The 19,843-nt window shown below is 33.0% G+C and overlaps 1 protein-coding gene and 1 long non-coding RNA gene across 4 annotated transcripts; both read right to left on the bottom strand.

Annotated features, from left to right (window-relative positions):
* Positions 1–5,678: 5,678 nt before the first annotated feature.
* Positions 5,679–8,724, bottom strand: LOC120778736 (C-type lectin 37Db-like). Of its 3 annotated transcripts, none has more exons than XM_040110701.1 (3): positions 6,887–8,724; positions 6,742–6,821; positions 5,679–6,683 (listed from the first exon to the last, which is right to left on the bottom strand). In XM_040110701.1, the coding sequence occupies exons 1-3, from the start codon at positions 6,966–6,968 to the stop codon at positions 6,210–6,212; spliced, it is 636 nt and encodes a 211-aa protein (XP_039966635.1). In that variant the 5' UTR covers positions 6,969–8,724; the 3' UTR covers positions 5,679–6,209. The 3 variants fall into 3 exon arrangements, with proteins under 3 accessions (XP_039966635.1, XP_039966636.1, XP_039966637.1); XM_040110702.1 differs by having other exon boundaries at positions 6,742–6,812; positions 6,887–8,723; XM_040110703.1 differs by having other exon boundaries at positions 6,742–6,812; positions 6,966–8,723.
* Positions 8,725–11,659: 2,935 nt separating this feature from the next.
* On the bottom strand, positions 11,660–13,034 carry LOC120777336. Its single transcript, XR_005705507.1, has 2 exons — positions 12,733–13,034; positions 11,660–12,446 (listed from the first exon to the last, which is right to left on the bottom strand). It is a non-coding gene; the product is annotated as an uncharacterized LOC120777336 (long non-coding RNA).
* Positions 13,035–19,843: the final 6,809 nt, after the last annotated feature.

The raw sequence follows: 19,843 nt of genomic DNA, 5'->3' as shown, positions 1-19,843 counted from the left end.
TTGTCGGAACTGTCGTTGTCGGACCACTATAGCATATAGCTGCCATATAAACTGAAGGATCGGAGTCTATGTAGTGATTATATGAAAAGGCAAATGTGTTACCTCCGAAATAATTATGTAGATGGGACCACTGTCTTACAAACTGAACGGTCGGAAGTAAGTTCTTGTATGGAAAACTTTTTTATTAGATGAGATATACTGACGAAATTTGGCACGGACACATTCACATTGGACCACTATAGCATATAGCGGCCATACAAACTGAATGTTTGGAATGGAATGCTTGTGTAGAATATCTTTTTATTTGACGAGTTATCTGCACGAAATGTGACACGGCTTATTGTTTAAGACAATGGTGCAATGGTCCTAGCCTCCTTGAACCTAATAAATATAGGCTAGTGTTCTCTAAAAATAAGTATTTACTTCTATATATTATATATATGTATATATATTAACAAATATTTGGCATAAATTTCAACTTGAACTTCGATATCGTGAGTAGTGAGCTCTTTCAACAATCAAAATTTACCCCAAAAAAGGAAGTAAAATAAACAGAGCTAAAAAAATTGTTGCGTCACATATTTAGCAACAACAAAAATCATGACGAAGCACAAGTGAGAGTAGCAGATATAGGACAACTAAACAAAAACAAATAACAAAAGGCAAAAGCGAGTAAGGAAAAAAGGACACGAAAAAAGTAAGCAAAGCAAACAAATTAAGTTATAATACAAGCGACAGTTTTCTAAACACATGCGAGAGTGATACATGGATCCAAGCGAGTCGGGACACATGTCGCGTGTGTTATGACAACATATAATGCTGACAACAACACAAGGTGAGCGAAGAGAAAAGCGATAGAGATGAGGGACAACAACATGACACACACACACATGGGAAAATATGACTGACAAGTGCGCCAAGAGCACGAAAGAATATGGTTTATCGTGTTTGTGTGTGTGAGCGTAAGTGAGAAGAAGAAGCATGAAAAAACAGTCATCAGATGACTGACGTCGGAGAAGAAGACATTTGTGATAAGCATGTGCTGATAAGAAACAGACAAGCAGACCGCCAACGGCATAAAAAGGTAAGCTAACGCACACAGAGATAGAAATTTTGTATAACTGTAAAGTGTATACACATAGCAGCACATACTGCCCTTGGCAAGCATTTATCACAGTGTCGCTGTGTTGGTGACGAAACGCACAACGTGCCGAGAATATAGAACAAATTATACGCAGCTCAAGGACATGCGACCAGGCTAACATTTTACCGCTAAACAAGCGTATACAAAAACAACAAAAAGCACCGCTGGCTGCGTAAAAGTATGCTAACAATGGATATTCGTGGTTCATGTCCGACAATCATAATACAAATTACAAAGCTTACTAAAGCAACAACAGTAAATATATGCAACAACAATACAAATAAGAAACAAAATGCACACCGTGGAAATAAAAGCAATGAAAGCATGCCACAGTTGTTGTAGAAAATGTTGGGCAATATGTATATAAAATAACGATTTTGTTGTTGTTGTAGCAATGCTTTCGCAAAAAATGAAGTGAACTGCTAAATTTGTTAGCTTAAAGCGAAAAGCACAAAATGAAGACTGGCCGCTCTGTTTTTGCCGTTGTCACTTGCAACGGCGTATGCGACGTTGATGAAGCTGCCAACTACGCGGTGAGTGATGTGGTAAGCGCGTTGAAGATAACATGCATTAATGTTGTGCTTTGCTGTGTGTTGGTAGTGGAGCATTTGTGCCTGTAGAGCAGCAAGAGCTGGGAGGATTAAATTATTATTGCATTAAAGAAAGCGTGTTAGAAGATGAGGCTTAAAAGTTTTTGGTGTGGAAGCACCATATTTGTTTTCGATGAAATTGTTTATAAATATATATATATATTTCTGAGATTTTGCTTAATATAACTGATTTGAAGTTAAAATTTATTTATTTATTTGGTTTCGGCTTTTTTTTTCCACATAAATTTTGAGGTTACGTGAAAAAAGTCTGTATACAAATGTTCTAGATCTTTTCATTATCTACAACTTTGCCATATAATTCTTCCCATGGCAAAAACCGTTTTTAACTTTTCAAAGCACAGCTCTCCCTTTCCAAATTCCGTTCTCAGATCGCAACGTAAATTATGTTCATTTTCATTTTTGTAATTTCATCATGATTGCCCTTCAACTACCTTACAAATTTATACTTATGTATATAAAGGTACAAAATTCATAAATATTTTCTTATTATTCTAAAATTTTTATATAATTAAAATGTTATTTATTTTATCTTTATTTACTCAATATCAAAAAATTGTATTTTTATATTTTTAGAATTATTTTAAAATTATTATTTTTTTCGTCTTCATTTACAGTCTATTTATTATGAACGCGACTGTGAAAGCTCATAATGAATTTCTATTTCTCAAGAATGAAATGCATTCAAGTTCTCTCTCTCTGCTAAAGAACGCTATATACATACTTATGTACATACATATGTAAATGAATGTAAACACTCCATGTTAATTACAGAATACAGAGAATGTTGTTAAACAGCAAAGCGCAACAGAAGTAATGTGACTGCGCAGCTGATTTTTGAATTTACGCTCAGCTGTGCACAAAAGTACAGAGGAACCAGACGAAATGAAGATAGGAAGAGGCATTCAAAGAAATCACTGTTAAAAGTAACTACGACATCTGTTGGCAGCTAGGAGGATCTTTATTAATACAGTGGTCACCAAATCCTTTAAATTTTATACATCCTTTGGAAAGTTTATATATGTACATATGTATATACATATAAATATGTACATATGTATGTATGTATATTCAAGATAAAAATGATTTAATAATAAATGTATAATAACTTGCCATTAAAAGGGACATTTTTGCTGAAATATACCATAAAATAATTATGTTAATATTTTATAAGCACTTACCGCACTTTATTTTACCTCATTTCGCGTTTTTCGCAATAAATTGAAACACTTCCCTAATCTAAGCTATTTTCTCTCTGCTTGCGCCGACGCACACACATTATTAACACTGACATAACATTTTATACACAACTATTGGCAGAGCTCTGCTTGCGCCGACGCACACACATTATTAACACTGACATAACATTTTATACACAACTATTGGCAGAGCTCTGCTTGCGCCGACGCACAGCGCTCTGCGCACAGCTTTTTCACTCATTTATTTTCACTTTCACTTTTACTACACAAATAACAACGCCCGATTGCTTTTGCTTCTTTAAGACGATTAAATTCGCGAACTTCAACCTAATACTACTAAAAACTCCTTAATCGCAGCTCAAATTCCTAAACTAATTTCACTTTTCACGGAGCAGCTGCAAATACTACTTACACGAACGCGACATAAAGCAACGACTATTGGAAATGGCGGCGGAAATTAAGAACGACCAATGATAATCGAGCTTCTATATTGAAGTGACGTCTGCAGATACTGTAGGAGATCGCCTGCAACTACCGAGCTCACAAATATGAGTAACAGATGGCGCGTATATTATTCTTTGAAAATATTTATTGCACAGGTGTTATTATATTTGTTTATTAAGAGCTAGAACATTCAAAGTTGCATAATTTTTGCTTCACAAAAATGATTTTTAATTATAGGATAATAATTTTGAATATATGTATAAAAAAGTATCTGGTAGATATTGTAGTAGATCGCCTAAAGGTACAGCATTACAAATATTTCTGTGCTACAGAGATATGTCAGAGATAGGAATATTCTAATTACATACCAGAACTTTGAATCTTATAAATAATATTGCCTTTTTAATTAGTTTGTGTTCAGTACATTGTTTTTAACAGAATATATGCTACTTTTCTGTCTAATGGTTAGAAGCATTATTGGATGTCATGATCATGAACGTGACCAACAGATGGCGCACATATTAATCTTTGAAATTATATAATGCACCATGTTATTATATTTGTTTATTAAGAGCGGAAACATTGAAAGTTGTGCTGACAATTTTTTTTTTAATTATCTAATAACTAATCTAATTTTAAATATATAAACTGTTTTGGTTAAAATTGTAGTAGCGCTGTTAGTTACTGAAGCGGTTTAGTGTCTTCAGATGCCGCTTCCTTTTTGACAGCTCGATTTTGATTGGTCGTTCTTGACATCCGCCGCCATTTCAATTATACATTTCCTAGTTGTTCGCGTGCGTCGGTGGAATTTGCAGCAGCTCCGTGAAAAGTGCAATTATTTTAGTTATTACAGCTGCAATTTATAGTGTTTTTTAGTAAAATTAGGTAATAGTTAGGGCAGTTCGGGTTTTTAATCGTTTAACAGTGAAAAGTGTGATCGGGCGTAATTAGTTGTGCATTAAATGTGTCTATAGTGATATGTGCAGTAGGAGCAAGCGACGGACTGCCAGAATGTGTATATTAAATGTGTTCCAGATGTCGGTAGGAGCACCTACATATATTAAGTGAGGTAAGTCCAGTTAAAAAATATTTAAATTGGAAAATTATATTAAAATGCAGCGTAGGCGCTGCTCTAACGCAATTGTGTGTACCTGTGTATGAATGTGTATGCATTTACATAGCTATGCATATATGTATGCATATAACTTCTTGCGCTGGCAAAAGTTTAATAGTTGTGCAATCACTGGATCGCTGTAAGATCCTTCTAGTTGCCAATAGATGTCGCCGGTATTATCAAGCGCGATTATCATCAGTTGCCTGCTCCTATTTCCGCCACCATTGTTTCTAGTTCCTTTTAGCTAAGCGTCCGCGTAGAGAGAAATTGCATTAACAGAGTACGCAGCATCATCTCTCATAACAACACATTTTCAAAGCTGCGCAGTCATATTATTGCTGCTACTATAACTGTTGCTTAACATTTGCTGTTAGACTATCGTGCTTAGCATCGTCCATTAACAGTTCTTTCAATGAGACTACTTGCTTGCAGGGCAAAACAGTAGTGGCCATGATATTAGGAAACCACAAAAAAAAAATAGTAACAATAAATACCAAAAAGTAAAAAAATTAAAAAATAAATAAAACAACTTAAAAAATATATAGCATTTTATATAAAACAAGTAAGAAAGGGATATGTTCGGGTGCAACCGACAATTTTATACTCTTGCAATTTGTAAAGATCAAAGAGCGGGAAGAACCTTTAGGTACATACATACATACATACATATGTATGCACATAAAGCTTATTAGTTATATGGAATCCACGGCGAGTTTTCACCCGATTTTATTAATTAAAAGCATAAAAATGTACCGTTATTAAAACAAACAAGTTCTCTGCATTTTATTAAGATAACTAACATATTAAAATTTATTTCGAATTTTTATATGTACACACATACATATGTACATACATATGCTTAAGCTATGTGTATATGTACATGTAATTTCATATTTTTTTTGCAAAACATATTTTCGTAACAACTATATTCAAAATTAATTTTAATTTATTTTTATTTTCTTAATTAAAAATATGTATGTACATACATATGTATGTGGCAACCCTTTCTAAAAATTCTCCAGTTTTCTGTTATTCTGTTTGTGGATGATATCTAAAGACTAATATAAAATTATAATTTGCAAATTGTTTTGAATTTACATATATTTACATTTAAGTGGCAACACCTTAAACAATTGTTCTTGGAAAAATATATATTTTAAACACTTATATTCGAATTTATTAAATCTGCAATTTATTTACAATTTCTTAATTAAACTTAGTGGCAACACTTTACAATTTTGTTCTATTTTCCGTAATTCCGTTTGCAGTTGATCAATATATAATACTAAAGCTTTATATAAAGTTACAGTTTATAATATGTTTTAAATTGTCATCTGTATATTTATAAATAAGTGGCAACACTTCAAACAATATATTCTGCAAAAATATATTTCTTTGAACAACTGTATTTAAAATTATTAAACTCTTCATTTTATTTACAATTCCTTAATTATAAATATGTGGCAACGCCTTTATATTTTCCAGTTTTATTTAATTCTGTTTGTAAGTGATCAATGTTTATTTATCGCAGCCTAAAATGAAATTATATACAAGCATAAATGTGTTACAACAGCTTATGTTTTGTGAAGTCGTTCACTTTGACAGAGCGCCATATCTCCCTCGCTCTCTGTGCTCTTAGTTGGCGCCATGCTCTCTAATTCTTTTGAAGATGAAACAAAATGATAAGCGCCGCTCATACACTATGATGTGGGGCACAGCAAGGGTTGTGAGCATGATTTACAACTTCGGGCAGTTTGCGCAAAAGCCTCAACTAAGCCACTTAGTATACAGTTATCATTTTGATGCATCAACGAATTCTTTCCACTGCAATGCCTGTTGGGTTCGCGATACTGACAAACCGCGAGAAGCTCTGCGTCACAGTTGTTATCATTCATCAAAAGTATTTTATTGTACAAATAAAGATCAAGGCAATCTTCATTGTTCCAATTGTTAGGATTGCCTGGTGACCATTTGGTGAAGATCAAAGGTCGGCCAGTGGTGTGTGAGTCGAATTTGCCTTCCTTTGCTAAATCATTGCCGTCAAACCAAAGTCGCGATTCTATTTTTCTAGCTAAAATGTAATTTTGCAGTGCCAGAAATTCTGCATCCGATTCAATATTTGCCAACTCGCCACCATAAGAGCGACAGTAGTAAGAAGACGAGAACCAGTTCATCTATTCGAAGAGATATTTTTAATAAAAAAATAATAACTGCTCTATAGAGCACATTTACCTTTAAGGACTCGTTTATAAAGTAGTACTTGCTGCCGATTTTTATAAAGGGAAACATATTCTCCGCGTTTTCTGAAAGTACTTTACCCGATTGCAAACGATTTTCTCAAGCAATATAAATAACAATAACAAAACGTAGCTCTTACCGTCATTATTAGGGGGAGAACCAACCGCGAAAACGCCATAGATATTTAGAAATATAAAAATAATGTGTAACAAATTTACCATCTCAGCGTTAATGCTTTTAACTCAGCTGCGTCTCTAACAGATTCTGACTTATTTCGACAACGTTCTCTACCTCACTGTTGTGTAGCAGCGTAAGTGTCTTATAAATACTCAATTTAAAAAAAAAAAAAATTGAGAGATAACAGCAAAAGTAAAAACAGCGATAGGCATGTCATATTTCGTTTAATGAACTAACAAGTGCATCTCGATTATACAGGGTGATACATCTGCTAGTTTGGTAAAACACCAGAAAAAATTGATTGTAATTAAACTAGAATAATAAAAAACAAGTAAGAAAGGACTATATTCAAGTGCAACCGAACATTTGCTACTCTTGCAACTTGTTAAGATTAAAGACTCCTTTAGGTACATAAGACTTGATAGTTATATGGAGTCTAGGGCGAGTTTTTACCCGATTTTATACATTAGAAGCACAAACATTATTAAATATTAACCAAAACACGTTCTCTAAATCGCTATAAAGTCACCCGTAAGTTCGAAATTCCGATTCAACCCATTTGTAGCACACAGATGTATTATTATAAAGAAAGGATTCTCCAATTATAGATATATCTCACACCCATATTTTCGGTAAAAATTAAACTATAAGCACTGGATCCACATATCCAGTACTTAAGGGCTTGAAACCAAAACCAAAACTGTGGTTCAATTTACACCATTTATAGTCATAAGATGGATCTCTTTTAATGAAGAAAGTTTTATCCTGATATAATAATTCGTTCTTGATTTGTATACTGTGCTATATGGAAAGTAGGCGAGGTTGTTGTGCGATTTCGTCCATTTTCACACTGTAACTTAAAAATGTCAAAAGAATATCACATACCAAATTTTATTGAAATCGGTAAGGTGGGTCTTGAGATATGGGACGGAAAGACAGACAGTCACCCGGACCTCAACTTGTCTCGTCATCCTGATCATTTATTTATACATAACCCTATATCTATCTCGATCAGTTTTAGGTGAATAAAACTATTATACACCGTAGCAACATGTTGCGAGAGTATTAAAACAAAGCAGTCCCTCTTTATTAGCATTGATGTTAACAAATTATGTGGAATTGCTGTTATAATCCTGGGCAAACAACAAAGCGATGTAATTTTTTCGTTTTATGTTATTGCAAACCCGCCGAGTGATCGCCTGTAACTTCGCTACAACAGTGTAAGAATGTTACATATTTGCGCATGCAAACGCAGTTGTTGTCTCGTCATCACGAAGTAGGGGAGCAGCACTGCAGAAAATTATAAGTGCAGCTGAACGACCGAATGTTAACGCTATTTCATTCGTCTTCGTTAACATTCTCTGCTTGATAGTCGTGTGTCGGTAAGTGCGCGTCGGTACGCGATCGCAATTAAAGTTTGTGAAAAAGTAAAAAAAATATTAATTTAGTGGAGTTTTTTGTGTTTAATTTAAAAAATATTGGAATTTGTGAATGTAAAGTGATAAGTGTGTGTGAATTAATTGAAGTGAAAGTGTGCAAATGCAATTTGGCAAAGCAGTGCACAATGTGTTGCTTTGGCAAACATGTTTCAGCACGTTCGTGTGAAAAATGCGCGTTATGAACGTAGAAAATATACATACATACATACATATGTACAGTGGTAAATTTAAGTTTATTGAGAAATTTATCAATATTGGTGAAATTAAATTGTTTTTAATGCCCGATAATAGCTTTTAAAATACCCGACGTACGTTTAATTGAAAGATGTTAAATATGTAACTGCAGGCAATAAAAGGAAAGAGTGAGCACGTACATATACATATATGTATGTACATGTATTTTATATTAAAACAGTTAATAAAAAATTAGGATACGTTTTTTTTATTGAGTAAAAAAGTTATAATAAAGCATATCTTAATTTTTTAAGCAGTAAATATTTTTTTATAAAAAAATGCTTTTTACATACTTATGTATGTAGGTTACAACTGCGTTCTTAAATTTATGCCATCAATTTAAAAAGCGTATTCAAATTACTTCATTTGCAACTACTAAATCCTAAATTACATACTTTCTAAGCTTTTTTATACTTTCTTACATTATTATTGTGCTCCTGTTAAGAACTTCAAGACATTATATTTGGCTTATTATGCCATTTAGGCTTGTTATTTTTTATGATTACCGCTTTTAGGGGTTAAACATGCCTTTTAACCAGGCTCTTATGCTGATATCCTGCTCTATTAAGTATAAATGTTTTTGTGTGCAAAGTAAGTACGCTTATTTGTGTGTGTTAAGATGTGCAAAATTCGCTGTTTGTTATATAATTTACTCCCCATCTTGGCTATTTTGGTTCGCGTGCGAGTTTATGATTGCTTCTTAATTTTGTGTTTGCAACACTTTCGCCACCAAAAGCGTTTTCGGCGCACAGTTTACCATGAATGCGCGTTTGTGTGGGTTTTTAGGTAGAAAAATTGTATAGCAGCAGCAAGTAGATTATAAGAAATTGCTTCATTTGTTGGGTTGATGCAAGTGAATGTGTTTGTTACATTTCTGTGTTCTGACAGTGTTTGTTTTTGTAGAGTATGTTTTTTTTTTAATTTTGGCTTAAAAAAGCTTTCTGGAATAATTATTTTAATATATTGTTAATGTATGTATGTAAACGCTACATAGCGCTGTCGTTTGTGGTAAAGTTCCACGTAGTTTCATAAAATGATTTAGCGTAGGATAGCCATTTTTTTTGGATTTCGGGTATAGGAATATGGTTCTTTAAGAAAGTTTCTTTAAAAAATTTACTTCTACCTCTTTGTATAACTTTTTCCTATAAAAAAATATTTTATATTCTTCTGGGTCGTGAAAAAATTGTTGTCTACACTTTTCGTATAAGAAATTTTTCTGAAATTAAGTAACTGAAAATTAGAATTTTATTTGTTAAAAACTTTATTATACAAGGTCTTAGGACCATACACATTTCGCTGTGAAATCTAATGCCTCTCAAAGCCATCTTTATTTGGATGTCAGGTATAGCAATAGCAGATGATGTTTACTAGGTGAAGTTTTTTTCAAAAATTTACTTTTAGTCCTTTGTATAACTTTTTCTTATCAAATAAGTATTATATATTCTAAAAAATCTATCGCATCCTATAAGAAAAATATTTTTTATATATTAGGCTTCTGAATCGTGAAAAAACTTCATTCATATTTTTCGTAAATGAAATTTTTCTGAAAAAAAATATCTTAAAATCAGAAATTTATTCAATAAAAGACATACATAATTTTTTTTATATAAAATCTTTAAATTTTGAATTCTAAAATTATTGTGTCCATAATTTTTCTAAAAACAAAAAAATTGTTAAAACTTATTATCTCAAAATTATTTGAGAAAATTCTGTTTTAATTAAAAATTATGTGCCTATAATTTTTGTTTGAAAAAACTTCTCAAAGTACTAGTAACTAAGATTTTTTAAAATACTTTTAAATAATATTTCTTTTTTATTTTTTTTTTTAAATTGTGCAAATTTTTTTTAAATAAATTTTAGAAAGTAAATACATATCTGAAAAATATATAAAAAATTTTTATTTTACATAAATTTCGCGAAAATTTTGTGTCTCTTATTTTTGTAAAAAAATTTTCCATAACTAAGATTTTTAAACTAGAAATTTATTCGATAAAAAAATATTTTTCGTATAAACTCGTTGAATTCTAAAATTATTGTGTCCATAATTTTTCTAAAAACAAAAAAAAAATTGTTAAAACTTATTATCTCAAAATTAGTTGAGAAAATGCTATTTTAATTAGAAATATTGTGCCTATAATTTTTGTTTGAAAAAACTTCCCAAAACTAAGATTTTTTAAAATATTTTTAAATAACATTTCTTTTTTGATTCAATAAATTAATATAAATATACTGCTGGCATGCATATTTTGCATCATTTCATCCCACTTCTACATATATAGAGCACCACTTATACCTTTGCCCCTCACCACTGCATTTATTTCGTTTATTTAATTTAATAATCAATTTGCAGTTAATTGTTTTGCGTGAAATTTCTGACATTAATGTAAGCGCCGCGTGACAGTTCACCTTTGAGAATTCCACATAATTGAGCGTACGTGTGTATATCTCTCGCGCGCCCCTTGCACGCGTGTGTTTGTATAGGTGTACAGGCATTTGAATGAGCGGCGAATCGCGTGCGTGCATGGGTTGCCTGATTTTCGGCGCACAAAATAAAAGTGTTATTATTACGACACTTGCGGGAATTTGGTGGAGGTGGGTGGTGTGCGCGTTACTTGGAGGTAGTTGCGAAAGCGGAAATGTTAATTAAAAGGAAATTATATTTTAATCGCTGTAGTTAGACAACTTTTTTCGGCGCAGCTATGAATTAGTGGCCTTTTGTATGTATTTATTGTTGTAATATTTATGTGGCAATGCGCGTGTGCTGTTATAATTAAGTTTACATGCTTTGATTAAGCCGCAGACAGTTTGTGTAATTATTTTATGATTTCTGTGCTGTTGGGTGTTTGTGTGTGTGTTGGACTGCGTGGTGCTGTTGCTGCTTTTGAAGGGGAAATATTAATTAAATATAGCAGTTTAGTCTGCTATAATAACTTTCATGCTAGTGGAGAGCTTTAATATGAATTTTGTGCTTTTGTGAAGTTACATTTTTTATAGCATAAAGGGGTGTGAAAAGAGTTTTATCTTGATTCTTTATGGTGTTTTTGTATGCCAGCTATATGCTATAGTTGTTCGATCTGAACAATTTATTCGATGACTGTGGCGCTGCTTTTGGTAACAGTTGACAAATTTCGGGAAGATATCTCGTCAAATAAAAAAGTTTTTCATACAGCAACTATATTTTGAGCGATCAGTTTGTATGGCATCTATTTGTTATAGAGATCCGATACGCACAATTTCTTCAGAGCTTGCACCGCAAATACTCCATGCCAAATTCCATGAGCATATCTCATCAAACCAAAAAGTTTTCCATACAAGAATTACGCTTTGAGCGATCAATTTGTACGGCTGCTATACCGCAAAGCGGTCCGAAATCGGCAATGCTAAGAAATAAGCAGCTTCTTTATAAGAAAAGTACGTGCGCAAAAATTCATATCCATATCTCCAAAACTGGTGGCCCTCATATAGGATCTTCAACATTTTCTGCGTGCTTTTGCAAACTTCGTTTTGTGTTTTTTCGGTTTACGGAATGATTATTTAAATTAATATTAGAAAATATTTAAACAATGTGTTAATTGAAATGCGATAAGAGAGTTCTAGAGCATGATGACAAAAAAAAAAACAAAATTCGAAAAAATGTTCGAAATAAATTTAATTTGGCAGTTTAGGACAACTCAAAGCAATAAATGAGTTTTGTGTTATAAAACTATGAAAAATTTCTCGAAAAATTGTGAAAAAGTTGTGAGTAGGCTGAAAACAACTTTCACTGCCTGTTGCAAGCGGTAATCATGCCTTTGGCTATTGCTGCACCAGTTGCTAAAATTTTTATAGAAATTGTGCATTAGCACCAACCTGAAAATATAAAAAAAAAAATTAATGAAATTTAACATAATTTGCAACAAAAGCAAAATTTCTGATTTTTGTTGCCTTAAGATATTAGATTTTTTATCAAGGTTTTAGCTTTTTTATAATAAATGCTACAGCCAATTTTTTTTAGTTTTTTTCAGAAATTTCAAATTTTCCAAATTCGGTTCAATTTTGATATATTGTAGAAAAATTTTGTAAGAAAATATTATCTCCTCAGCCAGTTTTTTATTTTTCATCTTATATATGTATGTATGTATTGCTATAGACTTACTATATACTTGCAGTCACATGCTATGTGTAATTTTCGTAACAGGAGTGTTTAATGTAAGACACGTGCTGTTGTTGTCTTGTTGCGCATTACATAAGCTTCATATACATATATATTCATGCTATGTATATAAACTTGCCATTTATTACTTTTTGTTTTCATTGCTATTTACTTGCTTTAGCAGTAGTTACACAGCTTCGTTTTGCTTGCGCCATGCATTATATACAGTTAAGTTTTCTTTTTGTTGTTTTTTGTTATTTTTGCAATTTTTACAACTTTTTGCAGTTTTTGTTGTATTTGTAATTTTTCACAGCTCTTTGTATTTGTTGTTGTTGTTGTTGCAATTTTTCTTAACTTTTGTTGTTTTTACAATTTTCATAACTTTTTAAATTGTTGTTGTTGTTGTTGCAATTTTTCTAACTTTTTGCATTTGCTGTTTGTTGTTGTTTCTTATAACAGCATTTGCGTTGCTACCATTTGCGCTTTTTATTTGCTTGCCTTTTCATCTTGCTTCGTGTTTTTGGCAATCTTTCAAATACACTTCGTGTTTAGGATTTCGCCTCGGTCGCCTTTGGTCGCTTACAATACTCGTACATACATATATTGTAGTTTCAGTAATATTTTCATTTTTCCGTTTTTTTGTTTTTTATGTTTTCTAATTGGACTTGTTGTTTCTGTTGTTAGTGTTGCGGTCGTTGCATTTTACTGCTGCTGCGCCGTCGTGGCGCTGTTGTTGTTGTCTTTGTCGCTGATTCGTAGGCCTATGTACCGATTGCCAGCCAGCCAGCCAGTTAGGCCTTGCTGCCACCATTTCCAACCTGCAAGCTTGTGCTTGCGCTGCATCTCGTGCTTCTCGCGTTGTTTTTATGTTGTTTTCGTTTGTGTGTTTTCGCCTTCTTTGCCGTCTTCTTCGCCTTTGGTTGTATGCGCTTCTAGAAATCATTGCATCCACCTATTTTGCTTTACTCCTCACTCTCTCTATATTTTTTTGTACGGCTCTCACTCTCCATCTCTTTCTTTCCTTCCGCGAATGTTGTGTTGTTTGCTTGTGCACATTCATTCGCCATAGTCAACTTTTAGGTTTCCTTTTTGCTACACATACTCCTACATAACCATGCATCTGTATGTGTGTGTGCTACTAACACTAATACTAATTGCCAGTTGTTGTGTGTTGTTATTATTGTGCCAATAGTTCGCTTTGTTGTTGCTGCATTCCTTTTATTCATATTCCTCTGCTCATCATCCACCCACCAACACATACCTACACACATGCCGTTTCCACAGCCCATTCATCATATCCTGTTTTCCTTTATGCTTTTCAGCGAATTTCCCTTGCTTTCTCCCATTCACCGCATGCATCGCTATTTATGTCGTTTAACTCGTTAACTCCGTCGCTTAGCTTGTTTTTTGTGTGCAAGTGCTATGCCTTTGTTTAATTTTTGTCGTTGTTATTGTTTTAATATCCAATATCTGTATTCTTATACGATTTGAATTTCCACAATCCGGTTCTTTGTGCTGCCTGTTTCTACGTTGACGGTGTGCGTTACACTGCCAGCGCGATTGTAGCGAAAATTCGCAACTCCTGTCCGAGCAGCAAGCGTCGGCTTGTGTGGGTGGCGCGTTGTCGACGCAGCTGCTAACCGAATGTCCTTGTTGTTGTGAGTGGAGTGCACTGACGTTTGTGTTGGCAGTCTCGTTTTGGTTGTGTATGAGAGAGAGTATGTGTTATTAGAGTAATAGTATAGAAATTAGTGAGAGAAAGCGCTTTTTGTCAGAGCTTTTATTTGCGGTTTCTTGTTTAAAGTGTGTAAGAATTCCACCACAGGATGGCTCAATAAAGCCAATGTGATCGAAGTGAAGGTATTTAAAGTAAGAAATTAAAGTGACTTTTTTATATTACTGCAGATAAATGTGGATTGTATTTTTCGCATAGGGATCTCGTTCATGAATCAAATAAAAACATATTATAAAGAACTTCAGTTCATAGATGCCCGCTCTAACACATCCATTCTAATCCGGTGCAAATTTGTTTGGTCCTTAGTTTTAATAGTTTAGATTTTACTTCTGGCATCACATGTGAGCCGAATGACCATAAGTAATGACTATACGAGCAGAAAGTGTAGGGAAGCAGGCATGAGGGACACTGGAACACCTCTCATGCTTTTGTTAAGCAATATTTAGAATTCGTCTTACATACATATTGGCTCTTCTCTTCCGCTTGGATACGGGCGTAAATCAGCGATATGTTGAAGAACTTCGCTTTGTTGCGGATTGTGGCTAAACGTTTAACCACCGGTCACGACTTGGCCAAGGAGTATCTCTCCCAAAATAAATCGCAAACCGAATTGGCGTTCTTTTATACGGCCACTGTAGTAAATGCTGCAAGGACCTACAAGAACATCAACCAGCTGCGCAGCGGCACCTTCCCAATTAAGGGTCCGGACATTCCGGGTGCATGTCATTAAATCGTAATCCTTAACACTTTCGCAGGGCTCATCATCCAAAGAGAGGTCTCTCATCCGAGGTAGTCATGTTCTTTTCATTGGGGGTGTTTTTTTGTGTGGCGTGTCCCAAACCGAGCGCACAGCTCTAGGGAGAGATGTTCCGACTTCACTCGACTTTAGCTCGCTTTCAAACGGATGTTTTTTGGCTATCCAGAGAATACTTCGTTTAAGACCGGAAGTCGTTACCCGCTCAGGGCACCATCTATTACCTAAGTAATAATTAGAAGTAAACCATATTCAAAAGCTCCCTGTCTTCGATCCTAAAGGCTTCTATAGAGTGAGTTTTTGGCGTTATTCAGACTGTTACTTTCCTCTCTTGGCAGTCTATTCTTTCGGAGTAACCGTAAAGGTGTTACGTTCACTATCTTGTATGGGGCTAGCTTTTTATCCAGTTATAAGGGTTTTTGGGTTCATGGAACTTTTAAACCGAAATAAATACTAGATATTTTGTTTGTCTTTTACAATTTATATGCTGCTTTGGGGAAAACTTTTCCTTAACTTGCTTAGAAATTCCTTTGGAGGACTACAGCAAATCTAAAAACACTATACGGCACTTGAGCAAGACGAAAAGGATTGTAAAACATGCTCAAGCAAATGTGCATAAAGAGCTTTTCTGTGACGTCACTTCAAACGCGTGAAGTTCAGAGAAACAGCGAAAGAGAGCAAGATGATGAGTAACAGACATAAAATTTCTATGAGAGCCATGTGCTCACCAATCACTCGCACACTCGTTACCACATTTTAGCATTATATTTCAACACCTTACTGCCAGGAGCACACAAAAAGCTTCGACGCCGACCGAGGCAGCGGCGTTAGCAGCATTTTTAGTATACTTCGAATATCGAATAGCGCTTGCTAGAGAAGGCTGAGTACGCTTTAAATAAAATACGCAGTATTGACAGCGTTGAAAACGTCGGCAGCGCTGCCGCCAACAGCTCAGTGCGGCAAAGTACGATGCCGTGCCGAAGCCACAGTCGTATCGTGTGTTGTTGGCGAAATACAATGCGATGCAACACAACACAAATAGCGGCACACATATACCCACAGCATGGCAAACAGGACATATACAAACTCCCACACACAGACACACATACAAGCTTACTCACACATATACACATACACAAGTGTAGTTGGTCATGCGGCGCACACCGTCGTGGAGGCCCAAAAGGCAGGCGCCAACTTAGCGCACTTTCGCTGGCCGCTTGCGATGACAGTTGTGTGGCTGAAGCCGCTGTAAACGCATTCCCTTGGCAAGACGGATACACGTTCGTTGTTCGTTGAAATTTTTCTATTGTGTCGTATTGTGTCTTATTATCGTTCGTCGTTGTCGTTGTCGTTTCGTCCTTTGTGTCATTTGCATTTAAAGTGCGCAAATATTTAAAGAAATTGCGTTAGCTCATGAAATTCGTCAACTAGCCTGTAGCTAGTGGCCATAAATATAATTAGTTACTTATTAAAGCGAAGCATGGAGAAGTATTTAGAGTCGAAAATTTGTCGAAAGTAATCTTAAAGCTGTGAACAGTTTGTTTATTTCGATGCACTTTGCAACTCGTACGGTACGTAGACGTCGCGTCGCTGCTACTCGTGCGTTATCCTTTAATTTGCCGGTAATTTTTCACACGTGTTTCAGTAAGTGATTGCTTTAAGTGGGTTTTAAAGCTTAACGAAATTAACACATTACTACGTACTACTAACAAAAGGTGTGTAAAGTTGGTGTTAAAGGTTGAAAAATAACAAAGTTGTATGAAGTGTATTGAAATGGTTGTGCTTCTGGTGGAATGTGCACGAAACAATTTCCTATAAAAATTTCTAAAAATGTTACTTATGTTAAAAAAGGGACGAAAATAAATTTTCAGCAGTAAAAAATTGTTCCGAAAATTAACAAAACATATTAAAAAAATTTTTAAAAATATAGAAAAAATAGAAAAAAATGGAAAACTAATTTTTATATCATTTTTATCCTACATTTTTTTCTACATTCAACAAAAATTATTAAAAAAAAAATTTCAAAAAAAGAGAAAAAATTAATTTTTTTTTTCTAAAATTAATAAAATTTAAAATAAGATAACATTTATTTTTCTAAAATTAACAAAAATAATTTTTCTAAAATTAACAAAAATATTTTTTGTTTTACAAAAATGTGTAATTGGTAAACAACCTTTCAACTTGTGTAATTTTTTGTGTGCATCGAGACACACATTAGTCAACATTAGTGGAAAAATTTTACTTACTTAAGCCACTTTCGTGCTTAAAATTTTGTCATGCATCTCAATATATACTTAAAGTTGTGGAAATCTGCAGTGTTATATTAAAATAACTGCTTAAGTACTATATATTCCTTAATGATAAAGTATTTCTATTATTGCATTATTTTCCCAGCAAAGAAGTTTCCAAATTTTTTTCATAAAAAGTTTTTAAAGTAATTTTTTTTAAATAAAAAAAATATCATAAAAATTCCTCTATAAAAATAAAAAAAATGTTTTTACTGAAAATAGAGCAAATAATATTATTACAATTTTTATTTATTCTCTAACAAAAATGTTAAGAAATACAAAATTAAAACAAAAAAAAAATACATTTTTGTATATTGTTGACTAAAAAAATAATTTTTATCCCGAAAAAATGGAGACATTTTTTTTTGAATAAAATCTTATAATAAAGCACTCACTAGTTGCATCAAAATATAAGTATTTTCTTAGATGATTTATATATGGTTTTTAAAAACAGTTTATTTTTAAACAAAGTAATATTGCTAAATTTTTTTCCAATTCTCTTAAAAAATAGCAAATTAAAACAAAAAAAATTTAACTTTTAATTAAGCAAAAATATTTTTGAACAACTAATAAACCATTGACTAGTTGCTGCTAAGTAAATTTACTCTGTTGCTTTATATACGATTTTCAAAAAATGTATTTCTAAAGAAAATAATACTATCAAATATAAAAAAAATTAAAAACCGAAAATCATACTTAAAATTTAAAAAATTAACAAAAAATGAATTAAACTTAAAATTAAAAAAATAAAGTACAAAAAACCAAAACTTAACCCTAAAATTAAAAAAAATAAATAATAATAAAAACAACTTACCGATTGTGTTGTTTAGAAATATTTGTGAACCTGTCAAATAGTATTAATGAGTAATAAAAAATATTTAAAATAATTTATATATACTTTTGTAATATATGACATGTCACTAACAATAATCGCTTCTTACAAAAGTTTATTAAAAAAAACAAAAAAATATAATACTCATCAGAAATACAAACCTTCTTACAAGAACTGTGTTCGGTCAGTTTGTATGGTAGTTATACAGCTACAGTTAGTCGATCTTAACAATTTCTTCGGAGCTTAAACCGTTACCTTGGGCAATAAACCATGCCTAATTTGGTGAAAATTTTTCGTCAGATGAAAAAGTTTTCATGCAAGCATTTAATTCCGTTCGTTCAGTTTGTATGACAGCTATATGTTATAGTGACTTGATCTGAACAATTTCTCTGAGATTGCAGTGCTGCTTTAGGCAATATGTGTTACCAAATTTTGTAAAGGTATCTTTTCAAATGAAGAAGTTTTCCATACAAGCACTTTATTCCGAATCTTCAGTATGTCTGCTGTAAAATCGGCCGTGCCGACAAATGAGCAATTTCTTGACGAGAAAAGTATGGATATAAAATCTCAGAACGACTGGGTTTGGTTTCCACTAAACGGCATGTGAGATATCTTAGTAAAAGTTGGTGTCGAAGTAGCGTCTACTTTTTGTAGCCAAAAATGCTCAAAATTGGTTTGTGTTTACTACATACTCTCTTATGGCAAATATCGTTCGATTTTTCCTCCCCCTGACTTTTTTCGGTATATAAGACATGATATGTAATATAACATATTATATAAAATTTCGAATTTTTAAGCGTTTTCGAGATACCCATCGTTAAAAGTCAAAAATCAATGAAAGAAATATTAATAATTATAAAATAATTGCAAAAATATAATAAAATAAGAAACGATTTTTCTAGAGCAGTAAATTTGCTACAAAACCATGAGTTTCTCAATTTAAAATTTTTTTTTCAACATAAAATTCATATGGAAAAAAGTAATCAAAATTCATCTTTTAATATCTCTAAAACGATTCTGTTAGCGAAAAATTCTAGAAAACAATTTTGTAGAGCATTCAATTTCATACAAAATACATTAAAGGAGATATTTTTTCAAGTAGTTTGCAGCGAGCTATGCATTTTTCTAACACATAATAATAAGAATCTTCCACCATTTTATTAAATTAATTTTTACCATATAATTAAGAGTTCATACTTGGCGAGATTTTCGTAGAGGGGTTTGAGAATCTTTTTTCCAGCGTACGAAACGAAAAACAAAAATATTTTTTAACCCACCCACGACCTTGCGCAACGTGTAAAGTGCCATTAATCCGCTAAAGTGGTATCATTTGCTACAAAGCAGCAATACTAAAACAACAAAGCCAAGTGTGCAATAAAAAAAAATCGAAATAGCAGTGCACAGCTGACAATCATTACGTGCAATCCTTTTGTAGATGTCAACGCCACAAAAAAAAACACACAAATGTACGTACATATACAAATGCACACTATACCACTTCCGTC

The sequence above is a fragment of the Bactrocera tryoni genome, chromosome 5, assembly GCF_016617805.1.
Source record: "Bactrocera tryoni isolate S06 chromosome 5, CSIRO_BtryS06_freeze2, whole genome shotgun sequence".
NCBI lineage: Eukaryota > Metazoa > Arthropoda > Insecta > Diptera > Tephritidae > Bactrocera > Bactrocera tryoni.
This window is presented reverse-complemented; position numbering and strand designations above follow the sequence as displayed.